The sequence below is a fragment of the Mytilus californianus genome, unplaced genomic scaffold (assembly GCF_021869535.1).
Source record: "Mytilus californianus isolate M0D057914Y unplaced genomic scaffold, xbMytCali1.0.p SCAF_45, whole genome shotgun sequence".
Taxonomy (NCBI): Eukaryota; Metazoa; Mollusca; class Bivalvia; order Mytilida; family Mytilidae; genus Mytilus; species Mytilus californianus.
Window position 1 is genome coordinate 539,276 of NW_026262696.1, and position 13,722 is coordinate 552,997.

Genomic DNA, 13,722 nt, shown 5'->3' on the forward strand with positions numbered 1-13,722 from the left:
TCCTTAATAATCGTATAAAGTACCAATAATATCCTGAAATATTCGTTTTGAAATTATAGAAAGAAAGAAAGAAATATATAATATTTTGATAAATAAATACAAGAAATAAAAAAAAAAGTAATGATCTAAGGGAGATAATCATTGAATAAAAATAATTGGAAAAAGTCTAGAACATGAGCTCTCATTGTGTTTGTTGTTCAATGGTACTTACATTACAATGAACACTAGAATTGATATAATAATACTTATGCTATTACTTTGTTGGTCTAGAAAAATCAATTGTTGTACAACTGCAATAATAAGACAACATAACAACATTTGAAAAAAAAACTTTGAAAGAGTGTTCTATAACTTTGAAAGAGTGTTCACTTCGTACTTACTGCTCGAAATGGATAAAACGAGAAAAGCGCACAAGAAATCCTTATATTCTTTTTTTAATTCAGTAATGAACATAGTTGATATACGTATACAACATTTAAAAAACATTTTACTCCTAACAACAACAATAATAACCTTATTTCTCGTATCAAACATAAGCTAAAAGAACTCGCCAAGGAATTTGTTTTTGTCTCGGCTGATAAGGCTGCAAATAATATCATTATTGTTTGACGTAAATTTTACATTGAGGTTCTGCAACAGGAAATCACGAATTCACCAACATTCCAACTGACTCCATTTTCGGAAAATGACATCTGTAAAAAACATAAACTTTTAGCTACTTTTTTCTAAGCAGAACCAAATACAGTGAAAGTTCCAACTATGTAGTGGCTTCCGAAGTTGCACAAAACACCGTACAAATATAGATTTATTTCGTCTTCAAGCCACTGTCCCACTACTAATTACAGGCATGGAGTAATGCAAATTTGTAATTGTACATTTGAATATTGATTTTCTATTTTATTTATTTTTCACACTTTACATAAATTACTAGAGGGAATTCGGAGATTAAGCCTTGCCCCAGGTAGAACTTGAAAAGAAAAAAAAATAAAGTGGTATAAATACTAGAATGACCAAATTACAATTCTAAATGAATAACACAACACTGTGTATCAGGTAAAGTTTTTTTTTAATTGTTACATTTTATTTTATACATTTTCCTGCATAAAAATATTGATATTTGAAAAGCATTACTGTAAAAGTGTTCCATTGTTATCAAAAGATCACATGATTAAATAACAGATAATTGAACATTGTCATAAAACACTAATTTGTTTGTTTTACAATCAATCTTTTCACCATTTTGACACTTGGCCATAAATTAAGCTCTATGTTTATTATATAATCAGGAAAGACATTTTCAGTAAATATTTTAATTGAAATTAAAAAAAAATGCATAGTTATAAAAGTAAAGTTAACATTTAGTTAAACTAACTATTAAATTTCATCTCTGTAATTTCTTTTTTGAGAAAACACAGAGATGTCTACCTTTAAACATTAAAACCAATGATAGAAGAGCAATCTACTTTGATAGTTTTTGTGAAACAGTCGGGTAGTCAGAAATATTATTCATCATGAAACCTTCGAAACCCTTATGATGTTAAAATGTAATAGTCGTATTGAATAGACTGTTTACATGTATACTTAAATTCAATACATAGAACAGTTACTGCATATGCTAGAATCTTTTGTGACTTCATGTTGTTTTTTAAAATGTTTGATTTTTCTTTTCACTTGATAATAAAATTTACAAATGTAATGTGTAATTCAATACATTACTTTGCAAAAGTAATTGTAATATAATGCATTACTTTGCAAAAGTAATTGTAATATAATGCATTACTTTGATAAATGCATGTAATTGTAATTGTAATATAATGCATGGTTTTGTCAAAATAATTGTAATATACTGCATTACATTGCAATGTAAATCGCTACATACCTGCTACTAAACTGTCTATTCTACTTACTAGTACACTTGGTACAATCAACAATCAGATAATAAATTGTTCAAATAAGGCCTTTGAAAATAGTGGAATTAATTACTTTTGGAGGGTCAAAAATTCGTTGGAAGTACTTGATAATTTACATACTTTTATTGGTGATTTTGAATCTGTTTAAAATTTTGATTTTTCTACCCTATGTACCACTTTGCTTCATAATCTTATTAAGAAAAATGCACACACCTAATTTAATTGGCATCTAAAAGTCAGCATGCGAATATATACGTTCAAACTCTTTTAGGTCATTTTTTAGTAACAACAAACAAAAGAACTATGTCAATTGGACCTGCTTTAACACTATAACTGCCCTTGAATGTTTACTAGATAACATTTTTGTTCGCATTGGAGATTCCGTATATCGTCAAGTTATCGGAATTCCAATGGGGACTAACTGTGCACCACTTATTGCGGACCTGTTTCTGTATTGTTAAGAGTTACAATTTATGACTAAATTCAGCAAAGACCCTTCGAAACAACATCTGATACATAAATTTAATAACACTTTTAGATATTTGGATGATATATAAGCTCTCAATAATGACGATTTCAGTATGTATACTAAAGAGATTTATACTGCTGAACTGACTTTAAATAAAGCTAGTACTAACAATGAACACTGCCATTTCCTGGATCTTGATATCCATATCTTTAATGGGAAGCTTAATACCAAAATGTATGATAAAAGAGATGATTTTCATTTCCTATTGTTAATTATTCATTTTTAGATGGTGACGTTCCCTTGTCACCATCTTATGGTGTTTATATATCTCAACTTGTTCGATTCGCTCGTGTATGTATCAACGTATTTGATTTTAACGAAAGAAATATATGTAATACTGAAAAAGTATTACACCAGGGTTTTCAATATCACAAACTAGTCAAAAAAGTTTATCATCGGTACAAGGGCATTATTCGTAAATATAAATCAACATGAAGACATTTAATACGTTCAGGTATTTCACATCCAATCTTTTATGGTAATATTCTTTACAAAGCACAAAAATGTCGGCATTCACCTCAAAAGCTAACCAAACCTTTAAACAGACTTATTAAGAAGGGATATAGTTACGATACTGTTGTCAGGTCATTAAAGATGTCATATTTTGGTATAAATATTGATTCACTCATAGGGTCTTTGCATCGGAAATAAACACATTTATTCTAAAACCAGTTGTTGGCATGATACGGGTTATGTTCTTCTCATATATTTTATGATGGTATGATACTAAACTCTAACGGGAGGGATTGTGCTTGATTTTCGTATGATGAAGACATAATTTTTAAATCAGTTTAATTGAGGTCTGGAGATGGCATGTCAGTAACTGCTAGTAGTCCTTTGTTAATTTATGTATCATTTGCATTTTTAATGACCTGTTTTTTGCTAGTAGTCCTTTGTTAATGTATGTATCATTGTCATTTTGCTTAGTTTCTTTTGTTACCTATTCCGACATCGGACTCGGACTTCTTGTAAACTGAGTTTTACTGTGCGTATTGCTGTGTGTTTGGTTTTTTTTTTCTACATTGGCTAGACGTGATAGGGGGAGGGTTGAGATCTCCCAAAACATGTTTAACCCCGCCGCATTCTTGCGCCTGTCCCAAGTCAGGAGCCTCTGGACTTTGTTGGTCTTGTATGATTTTTAATTTTAGTTCATTTATATGTTTTGGTGTTTAGTATGACGTCCATAATCACTGAACTAGTACACATTTTTTTAGGGGCCAGCTGAAGCACGCCTCCGAATGCGGGATTTTCTCGCTGTGTTGAAGACCCATTGGCAATATTTGGCACTGGACGTTATGTCTCTTGTTTGTGTGTCTTCAGTGATGCTCGAAACCTAAAATTTATTAAAAAACCTGATAAACAGTTTATGATTTGAAGAATTCTGCGGAAAGCCCGCCGTGCAATATTCGGATTAATATAAAAGGCATCATCGGAGTTTATTAATACTAAATAATTCACTTAGTAAACGATTGATTCAATTGTTCTAAAATTATTTGTATGTTCGCTCTAAATCAGCATGAAAAGTTAATTCATATGTTGCAGATTAAACGTGAAACGTTCTGGCGTTTAACGGTGGACACGTGTTGGCGAATAACAATTATTGGACACGTTTTGGGTTTATGAAATCGGACACGTTTGGGCAATATTGAATATTACGGACACGTTTGGGCAGAATAGACACGTTTGGGGGAATCGGACATGTTTGAGAGTGTTACATATATATTATGATAAATAAATACAAACAAAATTAAATGAACAAACAAAAGAAATAATAAATAAATAAATAAAAAAATTATATATAAATATACTAAATAAATAAAAGATTTGGAAAATACGTTGAAGGTATAAAAAGTCATGAGAATTCTGAATGCAAAATACGTTGAAGGTATCCAAAGTCATGAGAATTCCGAATGCAATTAGGTAAATTTCCGTTAATATGTTAACATGTTGAACTTCGACCCCGGGTTCAACCGGCGTTAATAACCCAATTCACAAATAGAGATCTCCTTGCGCTCAAATGTAATTCTTAGTGAAGTATACTGGCAACTTCTTTTACAGAAATATATACACATTTTATCATTAATATATTGTCATGCTTCTGCATATTCACTTTTGTTTACGCTGAACTTTAGTTAAATTTGATTCTATACAAATTTTATTACGTCAAGCAATAGGAGTAAGAATATATTTCGCGCCAAAATAACCTGCATCCCCGCCTGCATCAGTATTATATCGTAATCTTTCTGACATTTCATTTAAATAGCGTTTAATAATATAGAGTAATTTTGGTAAGTATTACTTATTAATGTTAAGGTTCTCCAGAGGTGGTTCTCTAGACCTTCTTGACGGTCAGTTTAATCCAATTTATCAATTATCCCCGATGACAGAAATGTCAACCCAGTCGATTTTTGTCATGAGTGATAATCTCATCTAGCTTATTTGATGAACTAATTTCTTCATTAACTGGACATGCAATATTTTTCAATTATTTGACAACCAATCATTTTCACTTTGCATGTGTGCATGATAAATGGGTTATGTATGTGTGAATTGTGTAGTGTATTGTAAGGGCAATGCAAAATTGTGACGTCAGTGCGCGATCACGTGACATTATTATTTGTAAACAAACGGACTCCCCATGTAACACGTGTGACAATTATCCTTACAAAGTGCAATCAATCTTATATTTCACTATTTTATGATATTTTTGTGTCTGTTTGTAGGTTTGCAGATCAGTAGTCAAAGTAAAATAGACATAGTGTTATTGTTCCTGTTCTGAGTTGTGATTTTTTATTATAGAATTAGAAGGTAAGTATACACGAGGGGGCGGACAGGGGGTACCTTTCTCCTTTCTCCCGCCCTTTCTCTCCTTTCTCCCGCCCCTCTCTCCTTTCTCCCGCCCCTCTTCTCCTTTCTCCCGCCCCTCTTCTCTTGTCTCCCGCTCTAAAACATGAAAAACTAATGTATAGGAAGCTCATTTAAAAAAAAAATCGATCAAATGTCTTGTTTTTATGGCTCGTCCCCGTCTTGTCCTTTCACGAGATTGAAGTGTTGTTTCTTCTGCTTCAAGAATCTCAATAAATTTTTCACTAAATGTTAAGCTTTCTGTTTGCAATGAATTTGTAAGTCTGATGCACGCTGTTTCCCGATGATTTTTTTTTCAAAATAGAAATCCAAATTATAGAAACGCTGGATAATGTTTGAAAATACGGGGAATTGTTGTGCCACTATTTGTGCAATTTGGATAAGACACCCATTAGTTTTAAAATGGTTGCTTAAAACACTGCTTGCAAAATAGAAAAATAGAATTCATTTGGAAAAGAATAGTTGTACGGATATAATTTAGCGAAAATGCATAGTACAAGCAGCCGTGGAAATTCAGACAGAAAATGGTTTAATTGAATGGAATTAACAAAGAAGAATAATTGTCTCTGAACTTTGTAATTTTGCTGCACAGCTTTTTCTATGTTCCAAGTGTAACCAGTTTCTGAACATTATTGGACTGTACAGAAAATATGGTTCCGGAAGCTTGTATAAAATAAATTGCCAACTCTGTAATCGTATAAGCGCTAAGCGTAGTTTACACAGGAGAGCAACATCAGAATGAGGCAAAAGTTAACAAAGGCTTGACATTTTGGGATGTCAACACTTAATGTGCACCCGATGTGCCGAAATAAAATTAGATCATTCAGATCCCATTACATATTTTTCTTTCAATTCGGTATTTCAAAACAAATTATTTCTCGAAATTTACAATCACACGATTCATTAAAAAACAGTGGCCAACAATAAATGTATTTATAAAGGTTACTCGGGAACACGTGTATTTGTTTACTTTTAACACGTGTGTTTAAATCAAAACATGTTTATGTTTAATTTGATTGGACCATCAGTAAGTTATTACCGGTTTAAGTTATATCAATCATGATAACTTCATGCTAGAATTTTAGCGCTAAAATTATAATAAGATATCTAGAATTGTCATTCGAGGTTCGCCTATCCGACAGAAAGGTTCGTTTTTTCTTAAATCGCCACTTGGTAAAATGTCCGAATCTTCTCCACGTCTGGAATTGAATGAAGACATACTACTCGAAGGAGATAATAGTTTACCGCCACCTAATATTCATAAAGCAGCTGATAAGTCGTCTGATTTGGTAGATACTGTAGAGCTTTTTAAGACAATTTTAGACAGCAAGTTAGGTGAGTTGAAATCTGAACTCATACAAGAACAAGATTGCCTTAAGAGAAAAATTAAGGAGGACGTCACTCTAAAATTTAAGGGGGAAGGAAACAGAATTCAGTACACCTTTAACGAGGAATTATTAGACACTGTTAATAAACTTTCAAAATTCATCCCTAACTCCAATACTCAAGCCTATAGATTAGTTCTTGACATAACTGATAAGATCAAAAGCCGTAATAAGAAAATACGCATAGCTGATGCTTCCCCTGCTGGTTGGGGAACCGTTAGGGAATACGAATCCAATGCCGTGGCTTCAGATTCTGAAGATGAGAGAAAGATACGACAAGCTGAGACCAGAGCTATCCGTACCTCCAAGGAGAAGTCAAAATCTCGCCAGCAACCTTACCCAAAAAATCCGCCTCGTCAACAACCTGCGGAATCTTATGGTAACCCTGCTTACGCTCAGCATTATCAACGTAATCAGCAACAGCCCTTTCGTGGGAGCTTCGCAAGGCGTGAGCCTTGCTCAATCGACACGTGCCACTACTGCAAGCAACAAGGCCACTGGAGAAAAAACTGTCCTCTTCTCGCCAGTCTCAGGTCATCCAACAGCAACTCCACAACCTACCAGAAGTAGTAAAGTAGGGCCTGAACGTCACTCTCCAGTCATTGTGAATGATAAGTATTTAGACACTATTAATGACCAATTTTCTACATGTTTTGTTGATAACGATTATATAGAATCTTTTTTAGATCAAGTTCAATATTTTGAAAATTGTCAGTCATATGATAAATTTAAAGGGGTGAAAGGTAGATTAGCTTGTCATGTAAAGTATTGGGAAAATATAGGTGCTTGTCCTTTTGTGCTTGATACAATAAAAAATGGTTATGTTATTCCATTTATAGATACACCTTTTAAAATGTACCACAGAAATAATAGATCAGCACGGCAGAATACTGAATTTGTCACAAAGTCAATTGAAGATTTAGTTCAAATAGGTTGCGTAATTAAAGTGCCTTTTCAACCATATGTGGTAAATCCATTGAGTGTTGCTACTCAAAAGTCCGGTAAGAAACGACTTATTTTAGATATGAGTCAATTGAATAAACACATAAAGCGCGAAAAAATAAAATTTGAGGATTGGAAGTTAGCTATACAATATTTTGACAAAGATATGTATCTGTTTAAGTTTGATTTAAAATCTGGTTATTTTCACTTAGACATATGCTCACAGCAACAGACTTTCTTAGGTTTTCAGTGGGAAGGTCAATTTTATTGCTATACTGTTTTAGCTTTCGGAATTACTACCGGTCCGTACATTTTTACTAAATGTTTGAGGCCACTAGTAAAATTTTGGCGTGGAAACGGTATAAAAGTTGTTTTGTATTTAGATGATGGATTTGGCATGAGTCCAGATGAAAATACATGTAATGAGCAATCGTCCTTCGTAAAAAGGTCTTTGATTGATGCTGGTTTCCTTATTAACGAGGAGAAGTCTGTTTTTAAACCTGTTACCGAGTTAGAATGGTTGGGAATAGTTTGGAACTCGAAAGAATACAAATTATCTATTACTCAACGTCGAGTTGACGATTTGATTTTCTCATTGAATGTAATTTTGGCTAAATTTCCCTATGTTACAGCTAGATCTTTAGCTCAGGTTGTAGGTAGAATTATTTCTATGACTCCCGTAATCGGAAATGTGGCTAGAATTATGTCAAAGTTCTGTTACATGGAAATTGAAAGTAGAATTGGGTGGGATATTCCCATTACAGGGTACAAACCCGTCGAGGTTTTATCAGAGTTAAAGTTCTGGTTAGAAAATGTCACCATGATTAACTATCGTAATTTATGTCATTACAGTAAATCTTCTGTTGTCATATACTCAGATGCTAGTAATATTGCCGCTGGTGCATACACCGTTGAATTAGAAAATAAGATTTTCCATAAGATGTGGACATGTAGTGAAACGGTACAAAGCTCCACATGGAGAGAGCTGAAAGCTATAGAGTTGGCCCTTTTTTCTTTTAAGAATAGTTTCACAGGAAAAACTATAAAGTGGTTTACTGACAATCAAAATTGTGTCAAAATTGTTAATTCGGGAAGTATGAAAGAAAATCTTCATGTTATAGCAAAATCTATTTTTTCATTTTGCATTCAAAAAGGAATATCAATTGACATTCAATGGATTCCCAGAAAAGAAAATGAAAAGGCTGATTATATCAGCAAAATGGTTGATTTCGAGGACTGGGGAGTCACACATATATTTTTCAATTTTTTAAATGATATGTGGGGTCCTTATTCGATTGACAGGTTTGCAAGTGTCGAAAATAGAAAAGTTATGAGATTTAACTCCTTATTTTGGCAACCTGATTCTGAAGCAGTTGATGCATTTTCTCAAGTTTGGACCAATGAAAATAATTGGCTAGTTCCACCAATTAATCTTGTGATACGATCGATTAAACACATTATAGCTTGTAAAGCTCGAGGCACGTTAGTTGTGCCTAAGTGGATTTCTGCTGCATTCTGGCCTTTGATATTCGATAAACATCTGATTTATCAAGATTACGTAAAAGATGTTATTGTGTTTAAAAATACTGATGGTATTTATAAGCAAGGTTCGAATAAGAATACGATATTCGGAATTGAACCGTTTGGTTCGCCAGTTTTGGCTGTTTTGCTAGATGCATCTTAGACATGGCCCTAATATATATAGATATATTTTAGCAGGCATGGTCTGTTTGTGACATGGCCCTAATATATATATAGATATATTGTAGCAGTCATGGTCTGTTTGTGACATGGCCCTAGTATATGTATATTGTAGCAGGCATGGGTGTTTATGTTGACATGGCCCTAGTATCGGTAATGATATTGTAGCAGGCTTGGTTTTTTATTTGACATGGCCCTAGTATCTATAATGATATTTTAGCAGGCATGGTAATTTGTTTTACAGTTTATGGCCCTAGTATCTATAAAGATATTGTAGCTGGCGTTGAAATATTTGAATATATATTATATTTTACTGTGTATAGAAATCTGAAATATGCTAATAATTCGTCCTCTGTATATGTATATAAAATGTTATTGCAATTTTACGTTTTTCAGATATTTTTTCAGTAGGACATTGGTCAGACTTTAATTCACAAGTTGCCTCTAATAATGATCTCAGCAGTTTGTTCAAACAGTTACCAGAATTCCTTCTTTCGTCCAAGGCTGCGAGTACTCAGAAGAAATATAGATATGCCTTCAATTCATGGTGTAAGTGGACTAGTCAATATTCTTTTTCACCATTGCCACCATCTCATTTACATATTTCTTTATATTTAATTCATTTGTCTGAAACTGCAAAATCGGTTTCAAAATTAAATGATGCTTTTTACGCCATAAAATGGGCACATAAATTAGCTGGCGTTGCTGATCCCAGTGAAAATAATCTAGTTGCATCTGTTCTTGAAGGGGCTCATAGAAAAATAGGTCATTCAGTTGTCAAAAAAGAACCTATCACACCGCATATTTTGAAAAATATTGTATGTAAATATGCTAATAATACTTGTAATTTAAAAGATGTAAGAATAGCATGTATGTGTTTATTAGCCTATGCTGGCTTTTTAAGATTCTCCGAGTTAGCTAACTTGAGAAGGTCTGATATACAGTTTTCCCCTACTTACCTTACACTTCATTTAGTCAAGAGTAAAACTGATGTATATAGGGAAGGGAAAGATGTTGTCATTTCAAAAACAGGGAATATTACATGCCCGGTAGATGTACTTCAGCGTTATCTAAAGTTAGCTAACATTCCTGAAGAATCGAATGATTTTATTTTTAGATCTATTTGTTATTGTAAATCTTTGAATATATACAAACTTAGAAAGAGTAGTCATATTTCTTACACCAGAGCCAGAGAGTTATTGTTATCTGCACTTGACAGTTTAGGTCTTGATAAAAAACAGTTTGGCTTACATAGTTTGAGGTCAGGAGGAGCTACTGCCGCGGCAGAAGCTGGAATAGATGACCGGTTGTTTAAGAAACACGGGAGATGGAAAAGTGATAAAGCCAAAGATGGTTATGTTAAAGAGAGTATACTCAACAGATTGTCAGTATCTAAGAATTTAGGATTGTAATTTATATTGTTTGTCCCCCCTTTTTCTTTATGTCCCTTTCTTTATCAATCGAAGCTTTCTGTGCTGTCGGGGCGAGCTGATAACCAAAAACTGTGTTGAGTTTTTACTTTGTAAATGCTTTATGTTCGTTTGAAGTATTGAATAAGAACATAAATGTATTTATAAAGGTTACTCGGGAACACGTGTATTTGTTTACTTTTAACACGTGTGTTTAAATCAAAACATGTTTATGTTTAATTTGATTGGACCATCAGTAAGTTATTACCGGTTTAAGTTATATCAATCATGATAACTTCATGCTAGAATTTTAGCGCTAAAATTATAATAAGATATCTAGAATTGTCATTCGAGGTTCGCCTATCCGACAGAAAGGTTCGTTTTCCCACCCACCCACCCCTTTTATTAAGACTTCATAGGAATGTGAATCAGTATGTTATGTAGAAAATAGTTGATAAAATACATGTATGTAAATCGAAATGATTTTTTCTTCAACTTATAGAACATTTTTCTATTGTAGATTGTGTTTATATGTGATGGCAGCGGTCGATGACAGCAAATTGGACATTTGTTTATTGTTTATAATAAAATAAGCTTTCTGTGCTGTCGGGGCGAGCTGATAACCAAAAACTGTGTTGAGTTTTTACTTTGTAAATGCTTTATGTTCGTTTGAAGTATTGAATAAGAACATAAATGAATAATCGGTGCTTTAATAAAGTTTAATCCCAAAAAGCGCTCCGAACGCAAAAAATAAATTAAAGAGACACTTTTGTTTACATGCATATAGTCCACAACTACGCACACAGCTCACACGTTTACATCATACAGAGTGAATACTATAATAAAAATATGTATTATTTTATTTATCACTTTTACAACTGATGGAATGTTTTTATAAATAACCTTTTTTGATGGCTGCATTAAATTAAATGTGTCTTTTAGACACAACTAATTCAAATTGTATTGTATCGTCCTGATAATGCCTGAAATATTTGCTCCGGACAATTTGCAACCTCAAATCAATCAATTCAAACTACTTGAAAATCACAGTGTACTTAATCAAATTTTTAAAGCACTTTATCCTTGTATGAAAATAGGGTGCAGCATTACCTTTGTCTAGTTTGATAGGGTTAAGTTGAAGATATGTTTTTTTTTCTATGCTGAATGTGCACCCAGTTACATGTAGGTCGAAATAAAATCAAATCAGTAAAATTGATAAGAAATTTACGAAACTGGACAGGGGAAATGACAACAAAATAACAAACACCATTCAGATCCCATTACATATTTTTTCAATACCTCAGAGTAAAAATAACGTTACTCTACATTCAGTCACGACATCCCTTTTCTGTCAAAATCTTTGCATATCAGTCAATTTTGAAGCAATTTGTCTAAAAAAAAAAGGTTTTGATATGTGTTTGATTTGATTTATGTGTTGTTAACGCCATTTTTAAGTACCGCTTTTGAGCTATAATTTTAGTGGCGGCCAGTTTTGATTGGTGGAGGAAGCCGGAGTGCCCGGAGAAAACCACCGACCTTCGATAGGAAACGGACACTCTTAGTCAATTAAGATTGGAGTCGAGTGCACCCGCATGAGCGGGATTCGAAACTCACAACCTCAGTGTTGACTGGCTAGTGATTACAGTAGTAACTTCTTAGATCACTTGGCCACCGAGTCCCACTTTTGACATGTGTCTCTATACATATAAAAAAGAAGATGTGGTGTGATTGTCAATGAGACAACTCTTCACGAGAGACTTAATGACATAGAAATTAACAACTATGGATAATCGTATGGCCTTCAACAATGAGCAAAGCCCTTTCCGCATAGTCAGCTAACGGGAAAACTAACGGCCTTATTACTGTACAAATATGAACCAAAAACAAAAATGTAACACAGCAACAAACGACAACCACTGGATGACAGGCTCCTGACTAGGAACAGATACATGCATACAGAATGTGGTGGGTTAAACATATTAACGGGATCCCCAACTTCCCCTAACCTGGGAAAGTGGTGTAACAGTACAACATAAGAACGAACTATAAAAATCAGTTAAAAAGGCTTAACTCATCAGATGGATACAAATAGAAATACATATAACTATAAATTGCTTCGCCGAGCGCAGCTGGATACGACCACAGAGGTCCAACCCTGAACAGTTGGGGCAGAAATGGAAACAATATTCACGCTTGATACAGGTCTGAATTTGGATTGTAATTAAATATTTGACACATAATAGGTTTCTGACACAGAATAACTGTAGTCAAAGAACTTAGAATTGGTTATTTGATTTGAATTTATATTCAATTGTTTGCTATTGTGCAATACACTATGATGTTGCGAATAGACCCCCCCCCCTTTTTTTCCAAAAATACAAATTCTTTCCCTCAAGATGTGGTCATAATCTGAATTCAAATTTCCAATGGAATTTGCATCCATAATTACCCATTTAAATACATCATAAAAGTCATAAAATAGAAAATGACATACATAATCATGGCTAAAATTAATTAATAGTAACTTCTAAATATGAATTGACAGCTAATCACATCAAGACAATACAACATTTCTTTATACATAATTTAAAAGCAGTGTAACGGAGGTAATCCAAACATACACAACATTGTACTTTAAATGTGTTTGGATTATTTCCCTTACACTGCTTTTAAATTGTCCATTAACCAGGAAACCTTTTTTCCCCCTTTTTTGCCCCTAATTCCTAAACGGTTTGAGCCATAACCCCCCAAACCATTCTCCTTTATGGTATGGAAACTTGTGGTATAATTTCAGAGAGATTCATACACCGTTCCACAAGTTATTGTCTGGAAACTAGAAAAAATGCGTATTTGGGCCCTTTTTTAACGCCTAATTCCTAAACTGTTAAGACCATAACCCTCAAAATCAATCCCAACTTTCCTTTTGTGGTTATAAACCTTGTGTTGTAATTTTATAGATGTCTATTTACTCATACTAAAGT

General features: G+C 33.4%; 1 protein-coding gene across 2 annotated transcripts; it reads left to right on the plus strand.

Annotated features, from left to right (window-relative positions):
- The first annotated feature begins 6,800 nt into the window (after positions 1-6,800).
- Positions 6,801-11,368, plus strand: LOC127699960 (uncharacterized). Of its 2 annotated transcripts, XM_052203334.1 has the most exons (3): positions 6,801-7,690; positions 9,729-9,881; positions 11,262-11,364. In XM_052203334.1, the coding sequence occupies exons 1-3, from the start codon at positions 6,880-6,882 to the stop codon at positions 11,276-11,278; spliced, it is 981 nt and encodes a 326-aa protein (XP_052059294.1). In that variant the 5' UTR covers positions 6,801-6,879; the 3' UTR covers positions 11,279-11,364. The 2 variants fall into 2 exon arrangements, 1 of the variants encoding a protein (XP_052059294.1); XR_007981313.1 differs by having other exon boundaries at positions 6,801-9,881; positions 11,262-11,368.
- The last annotated feature ends 2,354 nt before the right edge of the window (positions 11,369-13,722 follow it).